Genomic DNA, 23,911 nt, shown 5'->3' with positions numbered 1-23,911 from the left:
CCGCGTCACGCTCGCCTACACAGAGATACGCATATGCGAGGCGACACGTAGACGGCGCGCGCCGCGACGGAGACAGCGGATCCGGACCGTGTCGCGCCAGAGAGAGCACCAGTAGCAGCAGCGACCGCCGCACACAGTGCGCTCGAAGTGAGCCGGGCTAAGCGCTCCCTCTACTGTGGCGGCGGTGGGTCGAGATGTTAATAAGCTAATGCCTCGCAGCGGGCGCCGCGAGACGTGACAGCAAAGTGGCTTTCCGGAGGCTGGGCCGGGGACCCTGGCGTTCCGTCAACGTCGCATTTCTCAGAGTGCTCCCGCGCGACTGCGGCGGCGACGGCCGCGGTGTGTCAGGAGAGAGAGAGAGAGAGAGAGAGGGAGAGAGAGAGAAAGGAAGGGGCGGGCAGGCTCCAGCAGTGTCGTCGTCTCCCGTGCTCAGCTCCGCGGCAACTCTTCTCTCCGTGGCTCCAGTGGTACGTCGGTCGCCTCCTAGCACAGTGGCGACGGGTAGTGTGTGTGTGTCCGACGGACGGAGGTGGTGTGTGTGCTCTCCTGAAGTGAGGCGGCAGTGGGGTAGGGACGGTGAGGACGCGAAGCGGTCAGCGGCACTGTTGTCGCTGGCGCTGTTGGTGAACGACGACGTGTAGGAGGAGGAGGAGGCGGCGGTGGTGCTGTCGGAGGTGGTGGTGGGTTGTGACAGTGTGGTCGCGCCCGCGGTGAGGCTATTTCGGAAATAGCGCAGCGCTCGCCGCCGAGGCAGCGAGAGAGAGAGCGAGAGAGAGGAGGAGAGAGAAAGAGAGGGAGACAGAGAGGGAGAGAGAGTGGGAGTCCTCTGAGTCAGGGCGCGCGTCGTCAGTCTGTCGACGGTTCGCGCGGCTGCAAGGCGGTCTCGTCCGCCGCGACGCGATACGGGGGTACTATCGCTCGCCTTCGTCCGGGCGAACGTGACGCGATAAAGTATTCCCAGCGACCGGCCGGCCCGTCCGCGGCGCGCGATACGGCCGGCTGTGTGCGGTGATCGGTGAAGGGGGCGAGCGATCGACGCCGCCGCCGTGTCTTCACGAATGCCTGACAGGACTGCGCGCGAGGCGGCTCCACCGCGATGTCGCGTCGGCCTCCGCGCTGCTGCCTCCTCCGCCTCTGCTGCTGCGGCTGGCGCCGGTGGAGGCTGCCGGTCAGTGGGCGCCGCGAGGCCGGCGTCGCAGAAGAAGGACGCAGAGGACGAAGAGGAGGGACGGGGCTGCCAGCGGCCACGGGCCTCGCCGATGCCGCCTGCGCGCTGCTGCTCTTCCTGCTCGTCGCCGTCGTCCAGTCCGCTACTTCGGACGATGTGCAGGACTTCCAGAAGATCCGTGAGTGGTGCTCTGCGTTATCTCGCCTCTTACCCAGCCCCCTTCTCGATGAATTATTTGCTTTCTTTCTAGATGAAGGAAAATCCCATTAAGCAGCTGCTGTGTTTATGAAATTTATTTGCAGATCGCTTTCAGAGGTTAATAGTTCACAATGACGTACAACTTGTGAGAATGACAATTTGAGCCATGGCTACGTACAGTATACAGATTGAGTCATGCAGAGAAGAAAAGAGCAACCAGCCACTTTTTATAACGCTGTTTATGTACATAATTAGCGCCATGACCGGTTTCGAACGACAGGATCATCATCAGACGACTTATTCCCGTTAAGGGGGGTAGGACATCAAACGGGCCGACTTGGAGCAGGAGAGGCACTCCAGGAGATTTTAATTTCCAGTGCCTATACTTTTACAAATAAATTCGTAAAACTTGGTCAGCATGACCAGGAATGATTCAGGATTCACACTCATAGCAGTGGAAGTTCGTAACCGGTAACAGAGCTATTTAGGGAATTTAGCAGTATTGCAAAAAGTGGCTAGTTGCTGTTATCTTCTCTGTAAGAATTAACCTGCAAGTTGTAACAATTGATCAAAAGTCGTGGTTGCACACGTCTGTACCAACAAATTTACTACCCAATCAGTTTCAGTCTTAAACAGAGTATAGTCGTTTGTAGTGTGACATTATCATCAGATGTGTGGCATCCTATAATAGCTGTTAAGCAACATATTGCAAACCAGCATCTCCTATCAAGTATAACTACCTTATAAGGGGTGTTGATCAAAAAAATAGGGTGAAAAATTTCATTGAAAGCAAAGCAATACGCTTATATGGAATTTGATTTAGTCCCTTTAAAGTATTTTCCATAGCTAGCAATGCCCTTGGTGCATCGTTGAATCCATGACAGGAAGCACTTCTGGAAGGTTTCTTCCCGAAGGGCGTTCAGCTGCTTTGTCGTGGCTGTCTCTGTGTGAGGAATGGTGTCGAAACGTTTTCCTTTACACTCAGTTTTAATTTTTGGGAAGCGTCGTAAGTCGCACGGTGCTAGATATGGTGAGTAACGCGGATATGGACGGTCAGGAAAGCATTTTCCGGCCAAAAATTCTCGAATAAAAAGATAAGTGTGGCACGTCGCGTTGTCGTCATGAAGAAAGAAGCCATTGGCGAATTTTTGTGGTCTCTTTCTTCGTACATGGTTTCGCAATCGATGCAGTACTCTCATGCAAAATTCGGCGTTGGTGGCTGTTCCCCTGGGAACGAACTCTGTTCGTACTGTGCCGTCAATATAGAAAAAAAGTAACGATCATGACTCTGATAATCGATTCTGACTGATGTGTCTTTTTGGGGCGAGGAGATTCACTGACTTTCTGTTCGTCTCACGATCATGGCCACAGAACCAAGTTTCATCTCCGGGTTTAATGGACCCCGAACGTTCCTAGACTTCTACAGGCTCATTTTCGTTTTCAAATGGCTCATGCCACTAGCAGTCTTCAGCGTTACACCATTATCGCCATACACCATTTTCAAAATTTTATTATTTACTTTGGCACTTTCTTGCAGCAAAATCTATATGTTTACGCGTTGTTCAAAATCAATGATGCGCGAAAGACACTATAAACACAGCCACATACCAGCGTTGCTAGGCAATGACACGTCAGAACGTATTCCAACTTGACGCTGCTCGTCTCAACGGATAAAGCTATCGGACAACTTACATCATAAGGCTTTCACGTTAGAAGCTGATGTTAAAAAAATCATTCAGATCATTTTTTTATCACGTCTCGATGTGATCCGAATTTATAGGTGAACGGAGATGTTGGTGCGTAGCATCATGCTTGATAGTGGTTATGGATAGTCACACTTCTGATTGCGATGTCGCAACCCCTCTGAAGATCGTCTGTGTATGATTGAAACTGGTTGTACAATATAGCGAATAATGTATCTGTACGTAACCATGGCTTTTCACCGGCTTAGTAGTTCACTGCATTGTACAATGCGTCTGTTTCACAATTGGAGGCAAGACGTCTGAGGGCACCGTAACCCAACATAACGAAGAACGACAGACACCGTCTAGACGACTTTTCATCTATGTCTGGACTACCAGTTTTTCACCTTTGTCCCATTGTTTTCAGACCCAATAACTCATGACTCAATTTTCACTCTGCTGACGAGCTGCAATTCTCTGTAATTACACACTAGATCTAAGGATGACTCGACAGAAAGACACAAACGAACAGTCCATATACACATAATAATTTATTTCTGACTGTTTTTCACCAACACCCGGAATCGATTAGGAGTTATAAAACTTTGGAGGCGGTATGCTGACAAATTTCGTACACATTGTAGCTTCGTGGTGGATTTGCGCCCTGTACAAAATTCTATGAGCAGTTACAAGCCCACAGCGATCAGCCATAATGTATAAATAAGCCAAGATGAATTTGCTCTTTTTTCCAGAAAATTTATTTCAGTCAATTTGGCGCAGTGGAACAGAACCTCCTACTGTAATTAACACCAAAAAACGGACCTATGCTGCACTAGGCTCTTCTCTGGTTTCTGAACCATTAAAGAGCATTGGGCGACCTAAGATGTTGTTTTTAATATTAACTCTCTTTTAATACTGGAAATTGTTAACTGAACTTATAGGTCTCCCCGAGTTGGACTCGAACCCGTAATAGTACTCTGCATGGAGCATTACAGGAATTAATTATTTATTTCACAATATCGACATCCACCTATGTGCTATTCGTAAGTGATAACTGCAACAAAATGCAATATCTTCAGCTGTATTTATAGGCTTTATTTTATATACAATCAATTGCTGTGTTATATTACATAATCTTCAAGCCCCTCCATGAAACCAGATGAACATATGGATTCTGGGTTATCGTCGTTGTAATGGCATTATAATCTTGTATCATAGAGGCACCTAAATATATTGTAATGTAACAACAAAACTGGTTGCATATAAAATAAATCCTACAAATACAGTAAAAGCTGTCACCCCTACTCTGCAAAAATGGTGTAAAAGCTGTTGTACAATGATGCATCCCAATATGTAGGCGATTCAACTATACGGATAAATTGTGTTCAATATCTTTCTTCTTTTAAGTAAAAAAAATTTATTGGTCTTTTTTGCAGTATATTGTGTGTTCTATTGAATGGCTCCTCCTGATGCACCAAAAACTTTACAAGAGTGGTTCTGGACATTCTCGAGTGTTCAAAACTCGACAACAGAAACACTTTGGTCAGAACACCTTTGAAGGCACGAGAACGATCTAAGGGCCTAAAACAAAAGCTATTAGCGACATGTGCACATGACTTGTGTCGAAGAAACTGTCTTACTATGCTGGACGAAATTATGAGTGATACTACACATAACAATAATGGCGCACATATTGAAATGTTGATTCAGAAACAAATAAATAAATCGAGTAACCGTCCAGTTGGATCACATTGTCGTATCTGAAACCGTGTAAGATTGTGGACGCACGTAAACAGAAAATAACCCTACGAGTGCTTTTTACGGGAAACGCTCTTACCGTGAAGACGTCCAGCCGCTGTGCTGCAGGAGAGTTTCCGGGCAGTTACAAAAGCTAATGTCACGTTCTTTCTACAGGATACCCAAATGCTTAAAGGTTTTAACAGCGAAAGGCACGATACATATTGAGTTACAGTCCCGTATACAGTTTTAATCCATCAAAATGTTGCACAATAACTATCCCCTTCGCGACACTAACGGCATTAAGACCTTAGGTGTACCACCAAAATGTGTTTGAATTGCGGTAAAGTCATAAATGTGGAGCTTGAGGTAATAAATACATCTAAGTTATCAAAGAAAACATAAGTTATGCACGATAAGAAGAAAGAATAGTGAAGACTTCTAAACAAACAATTCCGGGAAGCGAAGGTTTCTAGACAAACAATTACATAGGATGCAATACTTCTAAAGACAGTCTTATACTGACATAAGACGTTGATCGAACCTCCCCCCCCCCCTCTTCACTGTCCAACGGTGAAATTTCCAAATATATGAAAAAAAGAAATACATCCTACATGGCATACTTCTGATACAATTTCAACAGTTATTAGTGATTTTCATGAAGTATGTTGCAAGAAGTCTGCATAAGTTTATTTCAGAATTGTTTAAAAGTATATTAAACCGTTAAAATTAACGCTATACCGAGAAATGTCAAATATGTACTTCACGTACTCGTAGAAGAACACTTGCTCTTAATTTGTAAAGCATCTGAAGCGCAAATTAGTATCACAAGTAATCGTAAGAGTGAATAAGTAACACAGTCTGCATGATGATAATAGATAACTGTTCTTAACCTCTTCTGTTTCACTAACATCTATCTGCTGTAAAATTTAAGAACTTATCTATGTTTATATATAATGCAGTAGTATAAAAATGAGTTTCTTCATATTATCACCATTGTAAAACGAAGCATTCACCATGAAAATACTCGAAAGAGAATTACGGAAACAGAAATAGTTGAAAGCGACCACATGGTTTCTGTGCCTCTTGACACTTGTAAGGCGTTTGATTTAGTGTTTCTTCGAGACGCTGCGACGTCTATGAAACATTGACAACCTTATAAATGTTGAAGGGAACTCGAATAGTGGCCAGATTGTTACAAATTGTATCTCCTATTGTGTCTCATTCTAGTAGAACTACAGTTTATGATAATAACACAGTCAGTGTCACTTCTGTAGGTGATTCACTAAACTACAACAATTACGCAACAAATCTCCAATAACAGCCATACCGTATTTGATAAGAAATCATCCTGGAGACTAATCTGGGCGAAAACTTTATGATTTTTGTAAGGCAAACCAAAATTTATCTTTTTACAAAGGAGGTAACTTCAGCGAGAAATGGAGTACATAACTTGAACCGACTCTAAAGCCAAGTAGCATTTTCTTTCTGTGCCAGTATATTAAGGAACTGCTATTAATTATACTAAAGATATTGCTTGCCAAGGGCTATAATATTGCTTCTCCTTGCGGGATCCCTACGAGGTATCCTAAGAGGAAATATCGGACGCGTACGAGTGCACAGTGCAAGAAAACGAAAATGAAACACGTTTAGTACTAAGCCAGAACGCTATATATTTATATGCACAGCACATGTAGAAATATACACACATACAGTGAATACGAGTATTTTTAGCTAAACTGGAGTATTTCGGTGACATTAACTACTACTATTTCTTTCTGCAGGTAATCTTCGATGTCTCCTTGATATAGAATGTTTTGTCTACTGCAATGGTATATGCAAACTTTTAGCTTGGTAATAAATAGCGTTAACTAATTCATAATGAAATGGTTTCCCCCGGAGTGCCAAGTAGTGGTAAAGCGATGTCTCTGGCTGTACACTGCTATCGGAACAACACCTTAACAGTCGAACATTCCAAAAATTTACTTTGAAACTGGTAGCAGTATCAGTGTCAGGACATGGTCACTCATCCTATATGAAGCAGGTGAGTATCAGGATCAACAAGTGTGGTTCTGCAATCGGATGATATAAATAAGTGGGAAAAACATTGTTCTTCACACACTGACAGAGATGCAAGCACCTTTGACAAACATTTTCTGGAGATTAAAAAATTCTCAGAAACATGTAATTAGAAAACCCTGTGACACTACCCAGCCGTTCAAAATTGGGACTACCGGCGAGGAAGTGTCATAAACGTCTTCAGAGCCGTTTACCTTATGGCAAAGTGCAGGCCAGTATTAATGTGAGAAAACAAATTTTGTCGCTTTATATGTTTTCTTAGGTGAAACGGCAGACCACAACTCTTAAACGCCTCACAAATGTTCCAAAACCTTCATAAATATCTCGACCAAGTCGCACAAGCATTTCTCGTAAAATTTATGTGGCTCGGCATTTAGAAAACCGTGACCATGTAGTTCTACTACCAAAACACCTTCCCTTAGTACCGTATTACCAGCATACCAGCACTTAGATGTGTGAATACATCTGCATATCTAAATCCATGAATCATCATACTATCGTCTCTGAAGATAGTATCAATTAAAAGTAAATTAGCACTGAAGAGGCATCCACCTTTAAGAAACCTTCCTTACGTAAATACCTAAATATATACTTGGAATATACACAAACAGAGACCAACATCCTACAAGACAATTTAATTTGTAAAACATTTATATCTCTCCGATATATCTCTCAGCTAACAATCTTGTTTCCTATGTTGGTGTAAGAGTCACACATTTAAAGTGTTTTACGTCTGCGCAAGACACACTTCTATCTACTACATTCTATATTTTGTTGCTATAGTTTCCACACTGTTTTCTTAACATTAATAAATCCGAATAATATCCTATCCAAATTATCTTACACTATATTTTCTAACTTATGTAACACTTTCCATAACTAATGTTCATAAATTATGTGCATGAGTACTTGTCTTCATTCAGTGATTGATCAAACATAGTGTCTCTGATGCTGTTACTGAAGTGTAAAATTCCTAGCGAAAATATATTGGTCTTTGTTGATTCGTCACGACGTGGAACGAAAGCTAGTAACTGAGAACAGCGTTAACGGTCAGTACATATAAAAAGTGCGTCCCTACCACTGGATGCAGCATTTGACAGAGATACACAGTCGTATGGCCAATATAACAGTTGTTTAGCTATCAGTGAATAATTACCTTATGATCAATGTACACCTAATAATATCTCAAGCGAAGTATTTATGGTTGAATTACGAGTAGAATATCATACTTTCGATACGTTTTCATACCGAAAATCTTGGCCATGAATTATCCAAGGTCGACAGTTGTGTCATACTGGCCCTCTTCTTCTGAAATTGCAGATTACTTGTAACCTTTTGTTTTCAGGCCACCATCACTGATAATGTTAACGATGTTAGTCCTAAATTGAAGGTACAAAAATTTAGCAACACTATTAAGACCTGTGGCACTGTATCGCAAAAACTGATTCGTCACTGGAAGCACATGTGAGTCCAGTTTCCGTAATATTGTTTTTTCTAACTAGCTTCGGAGATCAATGTCGTAAGTGAATACTTGAAATAAAGAATGAATCGACAACTACACTAAATGTTAACCTGTCTTTTAAGAGAAGGCGTAGGGTCAGTGTTGCCTCACTTGATACTTCATTTTTCGGGAATCGAGACTGATCTGACACATGGTCGTCTTCTGCCAGTTTTCCCATTCTTCTGCAAAGAACTACTGCTACCATTTTGTAACCATGACAGTTAGGTACTATTCACACAAGTCAGTACCTGACTAAATTGATAACCTTACCTGTAAACAGTTTGTGGTCATGTAACTTCGGCCACAATATAAGCATCTTTGTAGAGAGTCAACTATGAATACGTATAGTGCGAGGACGTCTAGAGCACTACAAACTGTCAACACCCGGCCGACTGCTGCCGTTCTAGTTTGCGCGGCAACAGAGAAATGGCCGCTAACGACGCTATGAATGCTCCAAGGCAAGGGAATGTCTCAAGACTGCAGTCATGATCGTAATCATCGTCATATGGAGCCCAGCACCTCGCGTAATGGAATAGGTTAGTATTGTGTCCGTAATACAGACGTCTTTGGTTCGTGTAGCCATTACATTAATGACATATTAATGATGGTGGCTGTGCCCTATCGTATAGGTTCAAATGAGTTTTTTCCAAAATAATGCTAGCTGACATGTTTGCCTACTGTCCTAAATTACCTCGATAAAGAGAACACAGATTTTTGCGAATCCTAGTTTACTACGCTACAGTTGAGTTGTCTGTTTCCTTCTTACTTTCCTCACTCTTAGCATTAGACTCTAGCTTAGGGTATATATTCAGCTTTTCGAGCCTAGGGTGAAAGAAGAAATGTGTAATACCACTTACGCCTTCCTTATGTTTGGCGCGAGATGATGTCCATAAAGAATGTGAATATGGTTCAAATGACTCTGAGCACTATGGTACTTAACATCTGTGGTCATCAGTCCCCTAGAACTTAGAACTGCTTAAACCTAACTAACCTAATTACTTCACAGACATCCATGCCCAAGGCAGGATTCGAACCTGGGACGGTAGCGGTCGCGCGGTTCCGGACTGAGCGCCGAGAACCGCTAGACCACAGCGTCCGGCAGAATGTGAATATCCCCGGTGGAGTTATAATTAATTTTATTTCTTATTACATCGCTAATTTAATCTAATTTGTGGTATTATCTGAGAATGACATCGATCGTAGCTTTAGTTTACTCGCTGTTTTGATAACAGCATAATCTATTTGTTGGAGGCGCCTTGGTCTATCACGTACTAGGAACATTTTTTTTCCTTGCTTTCAATATAATCTTCGCTTAGTAAATATTTTAGACAATGGTACCAATCTGAGTTCTGCTCATCGCCTGGGTATTCTATTGAGCGTCCCAAAATATGGATTATGAATGTGTGCTCCACCTCAAGCAAAATGCAGCAACTTCGTCTCCTCACAACGTCGGCGTAAAATTCGAATTTCTTTTATTGTCATTATTCACGAGTTGGACATCATGGACCTCCGCAAGATTTTACCAGCGGTATATATTCATTGAAGTCCAGTGAATAGTTCAGATAATGTTAATTAAGAGCAATAATCGCCTATAGTACGGAGTATATAGTGAATAAACACTTTGCAGGAATAAATGAACTCTATACAACTAGTTTCTCTCACATGCATTCACTCATCGCTAAGTAGTTTCTTTCGCTTGCTGTGCATATTCTAGCTCATGCTTATATAAATTTGTTCTCTAATTCTTATCGTTATTATAATTCAACACTATGCAATTACAAATTGTTGTAGCGCAGTTGACAGCAAAGCAGGGATGACAAACGTACGCGTAAGCGATACCTTTATACAACATCGGAAAATCTTAGTTTCTTTACAGACTGTGATGGCGCAAAGGTGCAAAGAAGTGGACGCAAATATTGTTTGTGTTTCTATTGTTTTCTGTAAATTCAAGGCCAATTTGCTTTCTCAACCTTGTTTTCAATATCTACATCTGCATCATACTCTACAAGCCACATATTGTTTTGTGGCGGATGGTACATTTCGTACCATTAACTGAGCCCTCCAACCTTGGTCCACACGCGAATAGCGCGTGGCAAAAATGATTGTGGTCCGTCTCCAAACACCTCATAATCAACTCGATTTCTTCTCCTCTAGTTTAGTTCACATACGAAAATTATGCGGAAATTAAAGACACAAGAAACTGGACAAACTTTTTACAGAGAAGTCTACATTTACTTTGCTTTGGGGCGTGATACCACTACATATATCAAACGTCAGTGGTAGAATATTTTGTATTCAGCAGTTCGGCATGTTATTTCAGGCTGACCTTGTGGATAGCGCATTATGCCATATGCTAAGTTATTAATATGACAGAATGAATTGGTTCTCAGAATAAATCGCTTTGGATGTTAAATCTTGTAAAGCACAGGATCACACTTGAGGTGTCACAGAAAGTAAGACACAAATTTAAAGTTTTGTAGCATCAAACTAATTAAGATATCATGACCATGTTCGGCTTATGAAACACACTATCTCACGAAGCTTTTATGCCATTCACTAAATTTCACCATATGCACCTTTGGTGGCATGCACGCCATCCTGTTTTTATTTAAGCTCTATCCACACTCGGAGCAACATACACAATGTCATTAAAAGTATCCGGACACCTGTCTGAAAATGACTTACAAGTTCGTGGCGCCTTCCATCGGTAATGCTAGAATTCAGTATGGCATTGTCTCACCCTTAGCCTTGATGACAGTTTCCACTCTCGCAAGCACATTATCAGTCAGGTGCTGGAAGGTTTCTTGGGGAATGACAGTCCCTTCTTCACGGAGTGCTGTACTGAGGAGAGGTATCGATGCCGGTCGGTAGGATTCAGGTCATGACTCTGAGCATGCCAGTCCATTGCACAGATGTTATGGTCGTGTAACCACTCCGCCACAGGCCGTGCCGTGAACCGGTGTTTGGCCGTGTTGAAAGATGCAATCGCCATCCCAGAAATCCTCTTCTACAGTGGGAAGCAAGAGGGTGCTTAAAACATCCATGTAGGACTGTGCTGTGATAGCGCCCCGTAAAACAATAAGGGGAGAAAGCCCCCTCCAAGAAAAACATGACCACACCTTAACACCACCGGCTCCGTATTTTTCTGTTACGCTGGCAGAAGACGTTCACAGGGCATTCGCCATACACGCTGCCATCGGATTGCCACATTGTGTACCGTGATTCGTCACTCCACATAACTTTTTCCACTGTTCAATAGTCGAATGTTTACGCTCCTTACACCATGCGAGGCGTCGTTTGGCATTTACGGAGTGATGTGTGGCTCATGAGCAGGCGTTCGACCATGAAGTCTCAGTTTTCTCACCTCGCGCCTGTCATAGTACTTCCAATGCATCCTGATGCTGTTTGAAGTTCCTATGTGATGGTCTTAAATCTAAAGTGTACAATTAAGTGGAACCATAACGCCACTTAATTCTGTACTCAAGCTATTAGCAGCACTGAGCTCAGTCCACCGTGTATATTAAATGTAAATAGAATTCTGTCGAAAATGACTCTACTGTGCTCACATATGTCGGTAGCCTGCTATTGTGGTATTTTAGTCCAAGATGGACAATAGCATTTTGACGACACTGCGTCACACAGCTACGGATATGGGGTAGTTTATCCGAAATTTTATATAATAAACGGAAAAGTTTCAACTGTATCAAATAGGCGTTAACACTACTAAGATCGCCGGAAAAGCTGTTATCTCCGTCTTAAGAAGCATATTGGTTTTTCTGGAACGAAGGTGAAGAACGTACCAGAGGGTAATGCTGGAATTCAGTATGGTGTTGGCCCACCCTTAGTCCTGATGACAGCTTCCACTCTCGCAGAGGTATCGATGTCGGTCGGTGAGGCCTAGCACGAAGTCGGCGTTGAACATCCCAATGGTGTTCTATAGAATTTAGGTCAGGAATCTGTGCAGGCGACGAGTATCATGACTTGTCAATGACAATCAGTTTTAAACGTGATAGGAATCACTGCTGTTACCGAATCCACGTCCGTGTCACTTAGTTTATGAGCGAACTTTCTAATTGCCATTTGGAGTCAAGGGAAGTAGTAGCTCATAAATTTGCACGTCTTCAGTGGGCCAAACAGCGGAAGGGAGCTAACTGGAGGATGTAGTGTGGTTGAGAAGTCATGTTTCTGCTTCTTTCAAAATGATTCAGGCGTTGGCCAAATGTCGCGGTTATCCCGCCGAGAGGACGTTCTTCAGTGTTGATTGCTGGCTATTATTCACGCTATGATTAGGTCCCGACAATTCAGGTAAATATGAAACAAGATATTTGTTTCCACACTCTCGCTGACTTCTTGAAGAGTGTGCTGTGCACACTGTGATTGAAAATGATTCCTATGTTCACTTCGCTACACGCATACGCTCCTGGTTTTACTACTGCTCAGGCTCCCTAACGCATCTCGACCACAGTCTATACTCACGCGTACTTTTGTTATACGGGGTGAATCACCTGAAACGTGCATCGCAAATATTGCGGAATTGAAAAATGCTCTTGATATGCGACTTTCGCAGAGTGGATTGGTAGTCAGGGGCTCGTGTTGTTAACTAATCAACAGATTGTAGTAACACTTAGAAAATGTAATTTTTGTGCAAAGAAAATTTTATTAAAAATTACAACAATGCCTATTGACAATAACAGACTAACAATAGATTAAATTAAAATGTCAGTGGTGTTTGTTGCACGATACTAGTGCGAGTCGTTAACGAGATATCGTACTTTCAAAATTTCCCACGCCAACACTTGTATCACACTTGGTAGTACACGCTAAGGAACAGCACAAGCGCATACACTAGTTATATGGTTTCTCACCAGTAACGAAACAACTGAGAATCACAGGTTGTATTCAGAATGACCACCGACAGTGGCAATACGCGCTTCCAGTCTAGTGTGGAACGATTACAGCCCGCGTGCTGGCATTTCAGCGGAGATGACCTAGCAGACTGCAGTAATATGTCGTTGCGTATTGTCACTTGATGGTATGTCGTAGAGGGCGTCTTTCAGCTTTGCCCACAGAAAAAAATCCGGAGAACGGGCCGACCAAGACAGGTCCTCTGCAGCAATTACAGAGTTTTGGAAACAAATCGTGATGATATGCCGTAGTATTTCGCGCTCTGTGGGCCAGACAGTCACCAGTACCACAGGTTCCTGCTAGTTCGCAGAAGAAGGTCTTCTAGTATCTGTGGAGGATGGTCTTTTAGGAGACTGCGTTCAGCGTTCCGTCTATGGAAAACGGGCCTATGGGCTGTTGGTTCACTATCCAATGACGTTCCGCCTGACGAAGCCAACGGGATTGTCAACAGAATAATAGTGCATGTTTTGGAGGATTGGTAAATGTGGCTTTATCACTAAACAGGTTTCAATGATACATCTTGCTGCATCTAGGTGCAATCTTCACATTCTATGAGTATGTTGTTAACTGTTTCTGCATTGGTAAATCCCATCGTTCACTCATGATCTACTGCAAGGACTGCCTCTCGCTAACTGACTAGTATGTCAGAATGCATTCAAGGGACACACAAGCACACTGTACGCAAACATAACAATATCACACCTAACAACTACGCAGGTTGAGAGGCAGAAACATGTGCAGGGTGGAAACTTTTCCAAATACGATATCTTGTAAACGACTCGCGCTAGGATAGTTCAACAAACCGACTCAAATGGTAATTTACCATAATTTTAGTTTGTTAATGTCAATAGGTATTGCTCCATTTAAGAAAGTGTGTGTTTACATGAAAGATAAATTTTATAGTTATTGTTACAATCTGCTTATTGGCTCACAATACGAACCCCTTACTACCAATTCATTCTGTGAAACCCATACATCAATAGCATTTTTCGTTTCCGCAGTATTTGCAGTGCAAGGTTTAGGTGATTCATCCTGCTCACTGCGACAGCGGAGTTCCAAGCCGACAGAGAGTAATATTTAAGGTACAGATTAAGTCACCACAACTGTGGCTGAAGATTAAAGAAGACAGATATGATAACAAAACGTCAATAGAAACAAAATTGCTTCCCAACACAGAAGAAACCAGATCTACAAATGTTGCTACATATGAGCTACAAACGACAAGAAACTTCAAACAAAATTCGCTTTTGAAGTAAAAGTAATTTCATTTACAAAGACATTATTGTATTGGAAAGTAAAGTGAATTCCATAAACATGGAAATCATTAGAGTCCATACGTAACTTTTACGCGACGAGGAAAGTGCCTATCACGATAAGAACTAACAGCAACGGGAACATGTACTTCTCATGCTTGATATATGTATTTATATTCTCTTGCTTTCAGCGGAATAAGCTGCAGTTATAAGTATATTGGAAAGGATTTCTGCTTGAACATGTTCTAGCTTATGTCACCGAATCAGTGAAATTCGGCTGTTTATTTCACTATCTTTATATCTCCTGATCATTTGTTAATGCTTGAAGAGCAAAAATGGAACTAATCGTTCGGTAATTAAGTAGAAAAATAATGGTTTTCTTGTAATGCCTACTATTCAATGTCAGCAATTGTCTCAGAAGCGTATGTCGCCTCTGTGTATATTAGTCTATGCCTCTACTGACCCATTAAATAATCCGCTCTTAATCAGAAAGAAAATGTCTGGTAATGTTGCGGATAGAGCGTAAAAGGTAGCACTCAAATTCTTTGCAGTCCATTAACTCTACAGTGCCTAATCACCAATGAACAGCATAGCACCTGAAGAAAAGATTATATTCCCGTCTTCGCCAGTTGCGTACATTCTCGAGGCTACAGGCGACGTTACACAGTGTTTGCGTGATGCCTCCTGGGGACGACAAATTCTTCGCTGGATATGCTTAACTCCTTTTTTTGCATTTATTGGATTTCGGGACGTGCTGATACAGCCATTGCAAGAGTGGAATGTCATTTATGACGATAAGAATCTGAGGACAATACAACAGCTCCAACGGGAAAATCTCCGACACGGCCGGGAATCGAACGTGGGCCCCTTTCGTTTGTAATCCACCTCCCTGACCATGCAGCCAACGAGACTGACTGCACTTACTATCGCTCCAAACGAAATCTCCGCCTCCAGGCCCACACGCTATATTTAATACCGGAGACGCGCTTATCGCATCATTCAGTTACTGGTTTGTGCTATTTATTTTCGTATCGGCGGGCGAAATATGAAACGTCCTTGACGTGCGTCGGTAGCCACATTCGAGTATTTTGGTACGATCTGCATGCAGAAGTCGCGGGCTCGGGCTGATGCGGCATTCGTGTTATGTTTACCGCTCGGTAAACATTGCCTTCCGTCTGGGAGGCGGGGACGCCCCTGTATACCAAGAGAGCGCCAGCTCCCGTTCTCTCGTTCTCACACAGATGTGTCCGCCTCGCGGCTAAAAAAGGCGCCCCGTGACATGTGTTCTTCTTTAATTGGAAGTCCCCAATTAGGTGACCACACAGCCCTACATATGCAGCGTAAATTGTCTGTCTAACGAATTCCACAGCAGTGCTTACGTAATTCCCTGGAAAGAGCGTCGTAGCCGCACGGTAACAGCTGTGAGATATTCATTACGTATCAGAATGTGGATGCATGAGACAATATGAAACAGTTTTTAAATATGAAGCATACTTTGGCATTGACAACAGTGACCTACTATTTTGAAAAAGGTCACAAGCTTAAGTAGTGGCATAATGCAGGCAATAGAGAGTTTTTCACAATAACTGGCCAGCTATTGCCGAGCCAGATGTATGAAAACGTGCTAGTTATAGCCCTCTAATCATGTCTGGAGGCAGCCACTGTACACTGTAATCTTCTCCTTGAATGGGAAAAGTAAAAGAAAAAAACAACAAATTAAAGTAATACAAGGTTTATTGAAAACGCCACGACATAGGTTTCGAAGTCTCCAAAATCGTCTCCTTAGGAAGCATCAATGATTAACACGAGTTACATAAAATCGTGGAGGTACGTTGAACTGACCCATCTGAAGAAAACTTTTTTAAAGACGTCGACACTATGGTAAAGATATACTCAACAAATTTTGTACTATTGCAACTAATTTGACATTCTTTACCTCTCACTACACGAAGTGTGTCTTAGTTTACCTTATGGACAAATACACTGATTTTCTGCAGGTATACTACTTGGGTCAATTAATAATTCGGCCGGCCGGTGTGGCCGATCGTTTCTAGGCGCTACAGTTTGCAACCGCGCGACCGCTACGGTCGCAGTTTCCAATTCTGCCTCGGGCATGGGTATGTGTGATGTCAGGCTGGCTCTGAGCACTATGTGACTTAACTTCTGAGGTCATCAGTGGCCTTTAACTTAGAACTAATTAAACGTAACTAACCTATGGACATCAGAAACATCCATGCCCGAGGCAGGATTCGAAACTACGACCGTAGCGGTCGCTCGGCTCCAGACTGTAGAGCCTCACGGCCACTCCGGCCGGCGATGTCTTTAGGTTAGTTAGCTTTAAGTAGTTCTGAGTACTAGGGTACTGATGAGCTTAGAAGTTAAGTCCCATAGTGCTAAGAGCCATTTGAAACACTTTTTAATAATTCTGTTGTCAATAGCCAGCAGCCACAATACAGAATTATTCTTTGGAGACATTATTTCTTCTCGAATACATACAGGTCGTCTAATGCAGCGGTAGATGTGCGTCCTACTTATCTTCAAGAAATGTTTGTCGTGGTATCTTTGCTTGGCGATTGTAAGCTCCTAGTTTTGAATATTTTTGTAATCACATATTCTATTTCGACGAACTATCTATGCTTTGGTGTGTCGGTGTGGGTTCTATGGCGATAGCTACAGCTGTTTCATCCGTTTCACGGTGAAAGTGCACGACGAAATCTAAAGACCCCTGTAGAGATTTGTCTGAAAATTGTAAAACTGCATCAGAAGCTTTAATATCGAGACACTAAAGGTATTGACACTGGAAAAGCGATGGGATGTTGACATTTACACAATATTTCCGAGTGCAGAATCACGTATCGCATCCTTTCATCTGCAGCAATATGTTAACTTGCGCCGTACAACAGAAAGACACCAAACCGTTATTATTAAACCGCCAAATTTCGGTGCAGTGCATTCTCCGATGACGGTACGGAGGCTGTACGATATACCGCAAGTGTTCAGCGAGATTCTTAATAAAAGTGTGGAATGTGTCCTCAAAAGAAAAGCTGCATAGCATAAGCGCAACAGGTAGGTTCGTTGACGTCTTGGCGTGTGCAGCCAACAAGTGAGAGACACTTGCATATTGCCGGTGGTCGTGCGGTTCTAGGCGCTCCAGTCCGGAGCCGCGCTGCTGCTACGGTCGCTGGTTCGAATCTTGCCTCGGGCATGGATGTGTGTGATGTCCTTATGTTAGTTAGGTTTAGTTAGTTCTAAGTTCTAGGGGACTGATGACCACAGCAGTTGAGTCCCATAGTGCTCAGAGCCATTTTTTTTGCATATTCTTAAAAACAGACCACTTGCAATATGGTTGAAAATCTAGGAACCTGTCTATGTAACATCGCATTTCTTGTTGTACTAATAACTCCACAGCAAAAGCCGACTTTTACAGCTGTATCATGTTATTGTCACGACGCAGAGTGGAGTATGGAACTCTGGCGGTTCCGGAAAAGACGTTACGTATCTCATTTCTTGTAAAATTGACATATTATCAAAATTAGCGTTAAACTGGTGGCAGTGGCCTCTGAGAACAGAACTTTAGCACGTCTGCAGATTACAGTCATCTGTGTCTTCTGATATACTGTATTTTGGCAAAAAGTTTCCATTGCTCTGTACCTGACTGGGGTTCTTTACCTCTTTATCGTTGGAAACGTTCTATCATTTACAGTAACAGAGATCCAAACGAGTAACGTAAGATCTTATCAATATTGCAGTGCTTTATCAGAACATGCCTGAAAAAGAGAGTAATTACTCTACTTTAGCTACAAATTTGACAGGCTCTCTTGTGATTTTGTTCCTGAAAACAGTAACAAAAGATTTAATTAAAAAATATAATTCACACAGTAGAGTGAACTGACACATGGAAACAATATAATTATAGCACATTGCCGTACCCAATATGGTGTAGGAAAACCGATGGCATCGAAACAGTTTCCAGTCGTCTCTGAATTTATAAATACATGTCCTGCATCTTATGGCATTCTTCCTACAAAACAGTGGCAAGTGAAGGTGATGGTGATAGAGGTGGATAGCGATTACATACCCTTCTCTCCAAAGTATACCACAGGCTCAATAATAACGAGATACGGTGACTGTGGTAGGCTTAGGAGATGTCAATTCTCCTTCATTCTCAGAAACCCAGTCCTGGACGATTCAAGCAGTTTGACTAGATTCCCTTCGTGCTGCAACTTAGCATCACCATTCCGAATAAACATTATACCATAGAATGGACGAAGTTAACGAAAATGGTCATAAGTCATGCCGAGTAATGTCACCTTGCAGAATACCAGTGAGGCCACGATTTTATTTCTTTCTTTATTGAGACATTTGCACCGTATGCATTTGTCCGCATCACGCAAGGTCTGTCGTGTTACTGTTGATTTGACAGTGTTAGTTGCAGAGGGTTGCCGTATGCCCTTCCGGCCGCCAACCTGAACCCCCCAGGATGGAATTAGTGTACCCCAGCTGTATCTATCAAGTGGAAGCCATGTAATACTGTGAACGTTTTCAAATGTCTGCAAGTCGTGTAACTGAGGCGGAACGTGGGGACCAGCCTAGTATTTAACCAGCGGAATGTCGAAAACCGCCTAAAAACCACATCCAGGTTGGCCGTCATACCGGCCCTCGTCGGTAATCCGCCGGGCGGACTTGATCCGTCGCCGGCGCGCCTACCCGATTCGAGGAAGCAGTGCATTAGTGCTCTGTGCTACCGTGGCGAGTCTCTGGAATACCACAATATGGCTGCTGAAAGCATCACTGAATTCACGTCATGTTTCGTTCTTGGGACGTAGGCTCGTTGAGAGGTGTGCATCTGACCAGGCGACTTTCTTCGTCTACTCCATAGTTCAAGTTTTATTTATTCCACCACGTTTCCTGTTACAGGCACTTGCATCAATGATGTGTGGTTCTGGATTCTCACCTCACCCTGCAATGCCCTGCTTATGAAGATCCCTTCTCACTGTTGTGAGGTTGACAGCGCTAGCGAGTGCGCCATTCAGTTCTGCAGAGACACTTGCATCTGTTCTCCGCTTATTTTTCGTCAAATTCCTCTTCAATAACCAACAGTCACTTTCGTTCGAATAGTGGTGCAGCAAATGATGTTTTCCCGCTTTCTCTGTAAGCAGTATAAATCTTCGACACAGTCCCTCTTGAAACACCAAACACTTCGGCTACCTTGGTCACAGAAGCAGCCACTACAAGCACCAACAGTTTGCTCATGTTTGATATCATTGAGCTCAACGTAATACACTCAGAACTACACATTCCGATCTTGACTGACACTTGCAACGTATTGAGGAGCTTTCACAGGTGCCATTCGTGGTCGAACAGCGGGTAGTTGTAATTAAAGTGCAGCTATTCACAGTGGTGTACAGTGGGCTGTAATTAGGGCATGACTCGTAACCTACTACGTTAATGAGAAACTAATTTACAATCGAAAAAAAATGTTCCAGTTTCAGTCACCAGGGGCAAACTTGGCACTGTGAAGAAAAACGTATAGAAATGTTTCGGTATGTAATCGATTAGGAACGGTACGTGGTAGAGACTGAAACATAATGTTGATTTTATTATTAATCGCCGCTTACACAATTTATTCAATATGAACTTCACAGACGGCGACGGGATGATGTACGGATTTGCACCTGGCGACAAAGATAGGAAACTAGCTTTTATGTAGCGTAAATCGGTTCCGCATTAACATATCAACTAAGATTAGCTGCCATACAATAATTCCTCCGCCCCCCTTCCTCCCTCCCCCCCCCCCCTCAACCGAACCATAGACCTTGCCATCGATGGGGCGCTGTGCGTACATCAGCGGTACAGGTAGCCATACCGTAGGTACAACTCCAATGGAGGGATATCACTTGAGAGGCCACACAATAGTTCTCATAGAGGTTCAGCAGCCTTTGCAGTATTTTCAGGGACAATATTCTGGATGACTGGCTGATCTAGCCTTGTAGCGTCAACCAAATCAGCCTTGCCGTGCTGGTACTGCAAACGGCTGAAAGTAAGGGAACACTACGGATGTAATATTTCCAGAGGTTAAATGATGAGGGTGTTTTCTTGGGTAAAATATTCCGAAAGTAACATAATTCCCTGTTCGGATCTCTGGACGGGGACTGCTGCGGGGATGTCGTCATTAGGAGGACTGAGACTGGCGTTTTACGGATCGGGCAGGTAGGTTAGAGATTTGTAGAAGCGATATCGGTGGGTCGAAGTAGATGTAGTGCCAGAAGGGAAAGGACCTCTCCTCAGATGAATACAGAGCTATAAATACAAGGTCTAATGGGGCTAATGCAGCAGTGAGTTTATTAATGAATAAGGAAACTAAAATGAGGATAAGCTAGTATGAACACTATAGTGAACGCATTATCGTAGTTAAGATAGACACGAAGCCCATATCCACCTCAGTACTACAAATTTACAAGCCAACTAGCTCCGCAGACGACGAAGACAATGAACAAACTTAATATGAGATAACAGAAATTATTCAGATAGTTAAAGAAGACGAAAATTTAATTGTGGTAGGAAAAGGAAGAAGGGGAAATATTTCAGGTAAATATGAGCTGGGGGAAACGAATAAAGGAGAATGCTTCCTGATAGAATTTCATACAGAGCACAATTTCATCATCGCTATATATTGGTTTAAGACAAATAAAAGAAGACTGTATACGCGGAAGAGCTCTGCAGACACAGGATGATCTCAGATTGTTTGTATAATGGTTAGACAGAGGTTTCGGAACCGGATTTTAAATTTTAAGTAACTGCCAGCGGCAGATGTGGACTCAGGCCACAATTTATTGGTTGTGAAGTATAGATTAAAACTGAAAAAAACTGGAAAAGCAGGAAATTAAGGAGATAGGAACTGAAGGACGAGAAGTTGTTGAGAGTTTCACAGGAAGCATTAGGGAAGGATGGACCCAAATCACAAATGGCTCTAAGCACTATGGGACTTAGCATCAGAGGTTATCAGTCCTCTAGGCTTAGAACTAATTTAACCTAACTAACCTAAGGACATCACACACATCCATGCCAGAGTCAGGATTCGAGCCTGCGACCGTAGCAGCAGTTCGGTTCCGGACTGAAGCGCCTAGAACCACTCGGCCACAGCGGCCGGTGGAATGATTGACAAGAAGAGATGAAAGAAACACAGTAGAAGAAGAATCGGTAGCTTTGGAAGATGAAATAGTGATAACAGCAGACGACCAAATAGATGAAAAGACGAGCGCTAGTAGAAACCCTTGGGACCACAGGAGATACTGAATTTAATTACTGTAAGGAGAAAATTTTTAAAATGCAGCAAATGAAGCAGGCGAAAGGAATAAAAACGTTTCATTGACCGGAAGAGTAAAATTGCTAAGCAGGAATGACTAGAGGACAAATGTGAGGATTTGAAATTCCTAAGGGGAAAAATGGATACCGCTAACAGGAAAATTAAACTGGACTTTAGGGAAAGGAGAAGCAGCTGTACGAATCTCAAGAACTAGAGTTTTACATAGCATAAATATCAAAGCTGAGAAAGTATCATAAAATATCATTTACCTGTAACTTTGTATGACACTCAGAGGCCTATACATGATTAATAATGAGAATGTGTAACTTGGCATGACTTTCAACAAGAACAAAGTGCATAAATAGCAGGCAGTCCTAAGCAAAGAAGGAAAGCTGAAAGGCGGAAGGAATTTATAGAGTGCCTATACAAGGGAGACGAAAGAAGCATTTTAGAAAGGGAAGTGGACGTAAATGAAGATGAAATGGGAGATACGATACTGCGAGAACAATTTGACAAATCTCTGAAAAATAAGACCAAACAAGACTCCGAATGTAGTCGATATTCTCTCAGAATTACTGGTAGCAATGGAGAGCCAGCGATGACAAACTTCTCCCATCTGGAGAGCAGGATGTAAGAGACAGACGATATACCATCAGACTTAAGAAAGAACGTATTAATTCCATTTTCACAGAAATCAATTGTTGAATGGTTTGAAAATTATCGAACTGTCAGTTAAATAACTCATTGTTGCAAAATAATAGCTCGAATTCTTTGTAGAAGAGCTAAAAATCTGGTAGAAGACGAACTTGGGGAAGGTCACTTTGGATACCGGAGAGATGTAGGAACACTTATTGCAATGCTGACCCTACGACTTATCTTAGTACGTTAAGTAAAGGCCAACGTACAGGGTGTTTCAAAAATGACCGGTATATTTGAAACGGCAATAAAAACTAAACGAGCAGCGATAGAAATACACCGTTTGTTGCAATATGCTTGGGACAACAGTACATTTTCAGGCGGACAAACTTTCGAAATTATAGTTGTTACAATTTTCAACAACAGATGGCGCTGCAAGTGATGTGAAAGATATAGAAGACAACGCAGTCTGTGGGTGCGCCATTCTGTACGTCGTCTTTCTGCTGTAAGCGTGTGCTGTTCACAACGTGCAAGTGTGCTGTGGACAACATGGTTTATTCCTTAGAACAGAGGATTTTTCTGGTGTTGGAATTCCACCGCCTAGAACACAGTGTTGTTGCAACAAGACGAAGTTTTCAACGGAGGTTTAATGTAACCAAAGGACCGAAAAGCGATACAATAAAGGATCTGTTTGAAAAATTTCAACGGACTGGGAACGTGACGGATGAACGTGCTGGAAAGGTAGGGCGACCGCGTACGGCAACCACAGAGGGCCACGCGCAGCTAGTGCAGCAGGTGATCCAACAGCGGCCTCGGGTTTCCGTTCGCCGTGTTGCAGCTGTGGTCCAAATAACGCCAACGTCCACGTATCGTCTCATGCGCCAGTGTTTACACCTCTATCCATACAAAATTCAAACGCGGCAACCCCTCAGCGCCGCTACCATTACTGCACGAGAGACATTCGCTAACGATATAGTGCACAGGATTGATGACGGCGATATGCATGTGGGCAGCATTTGGTTTACTGACGAAGCTTATTTTTACCTGGACGGCTTCGTCAGTAAACAGAACTGGCGCACATGGGGAACCGAAAAGCCCCATGTAGCAGTCCCATCGTCCCTGCATCCTCAAAAAGTACTGGTCTGGGCCGCCATGTCTTCCAAAGGAATCATTGGCCCATTTTTCAGATCCGAAACGATTACTGCATCACGCTATCTGGACATTCTTCGTGAATTTGTGGCGGTACAAACTGCCTTAAACGACACTGCGAACACCTCGTGGTTTACGCAATATGTGTGCCCGGCCACATCGCACGGCCGCCGTCTGCAATTTCCTGAATGAATATTTCGATGATCGTGTGATTGCTTTGGGCTATCCGAAACATACAGGAGGCAGCGTGGATTGGCCTCCCTATTCGCCGGACATGAACCCCTGTAACTTCTTTCT

General features: G+C 42.9%; 1 protein-coding gene across 1 annotated transcript in view; it reads left to right on the top strand.

The window, feature by feature from the left end:
• The first annotated feature begins 821 nt into the window (after positions 1 to 821).
• The window catches only part of LOC126267542 (hemicentin-2), a 1,749,994-nt gene continuing 1,726,904 nt past the window's right edge, over positions 822 to 23,911 (top strand). The window contains exon 1 of the mRNA XM_049972846.1: positions 822 to 1,346. Within this exon, the coding sequence (XP_049828803.1) occupies positions 1,097 to 1,346 (250 nt within the window). The 5' untranslated portion in view covers positions 822 to 1,096. The remainder of the gene's footprint in view (positions 1,347 to 23,911) is intronic.

Source organism: Schistocerca gregaria, chromosome 4, assembly GCF_023897955.1.
Source record: "Schistocerca gregaria isolate iqSchGreg1 chromosome 4, iqSchGreg1.2, whole genome shotgun sequence".
Taxonomy (NCBI): Eukaryota; Metazoa; Arthropoda; class Insecta; order Orthoptera; family Acrididae; genus Schistocerca; species Schistocerca gregaria.
Note: the sequence above shows the minus strand (reverse complement) of the source record. Positions and strands in the feature narration are given on the sequence as shown.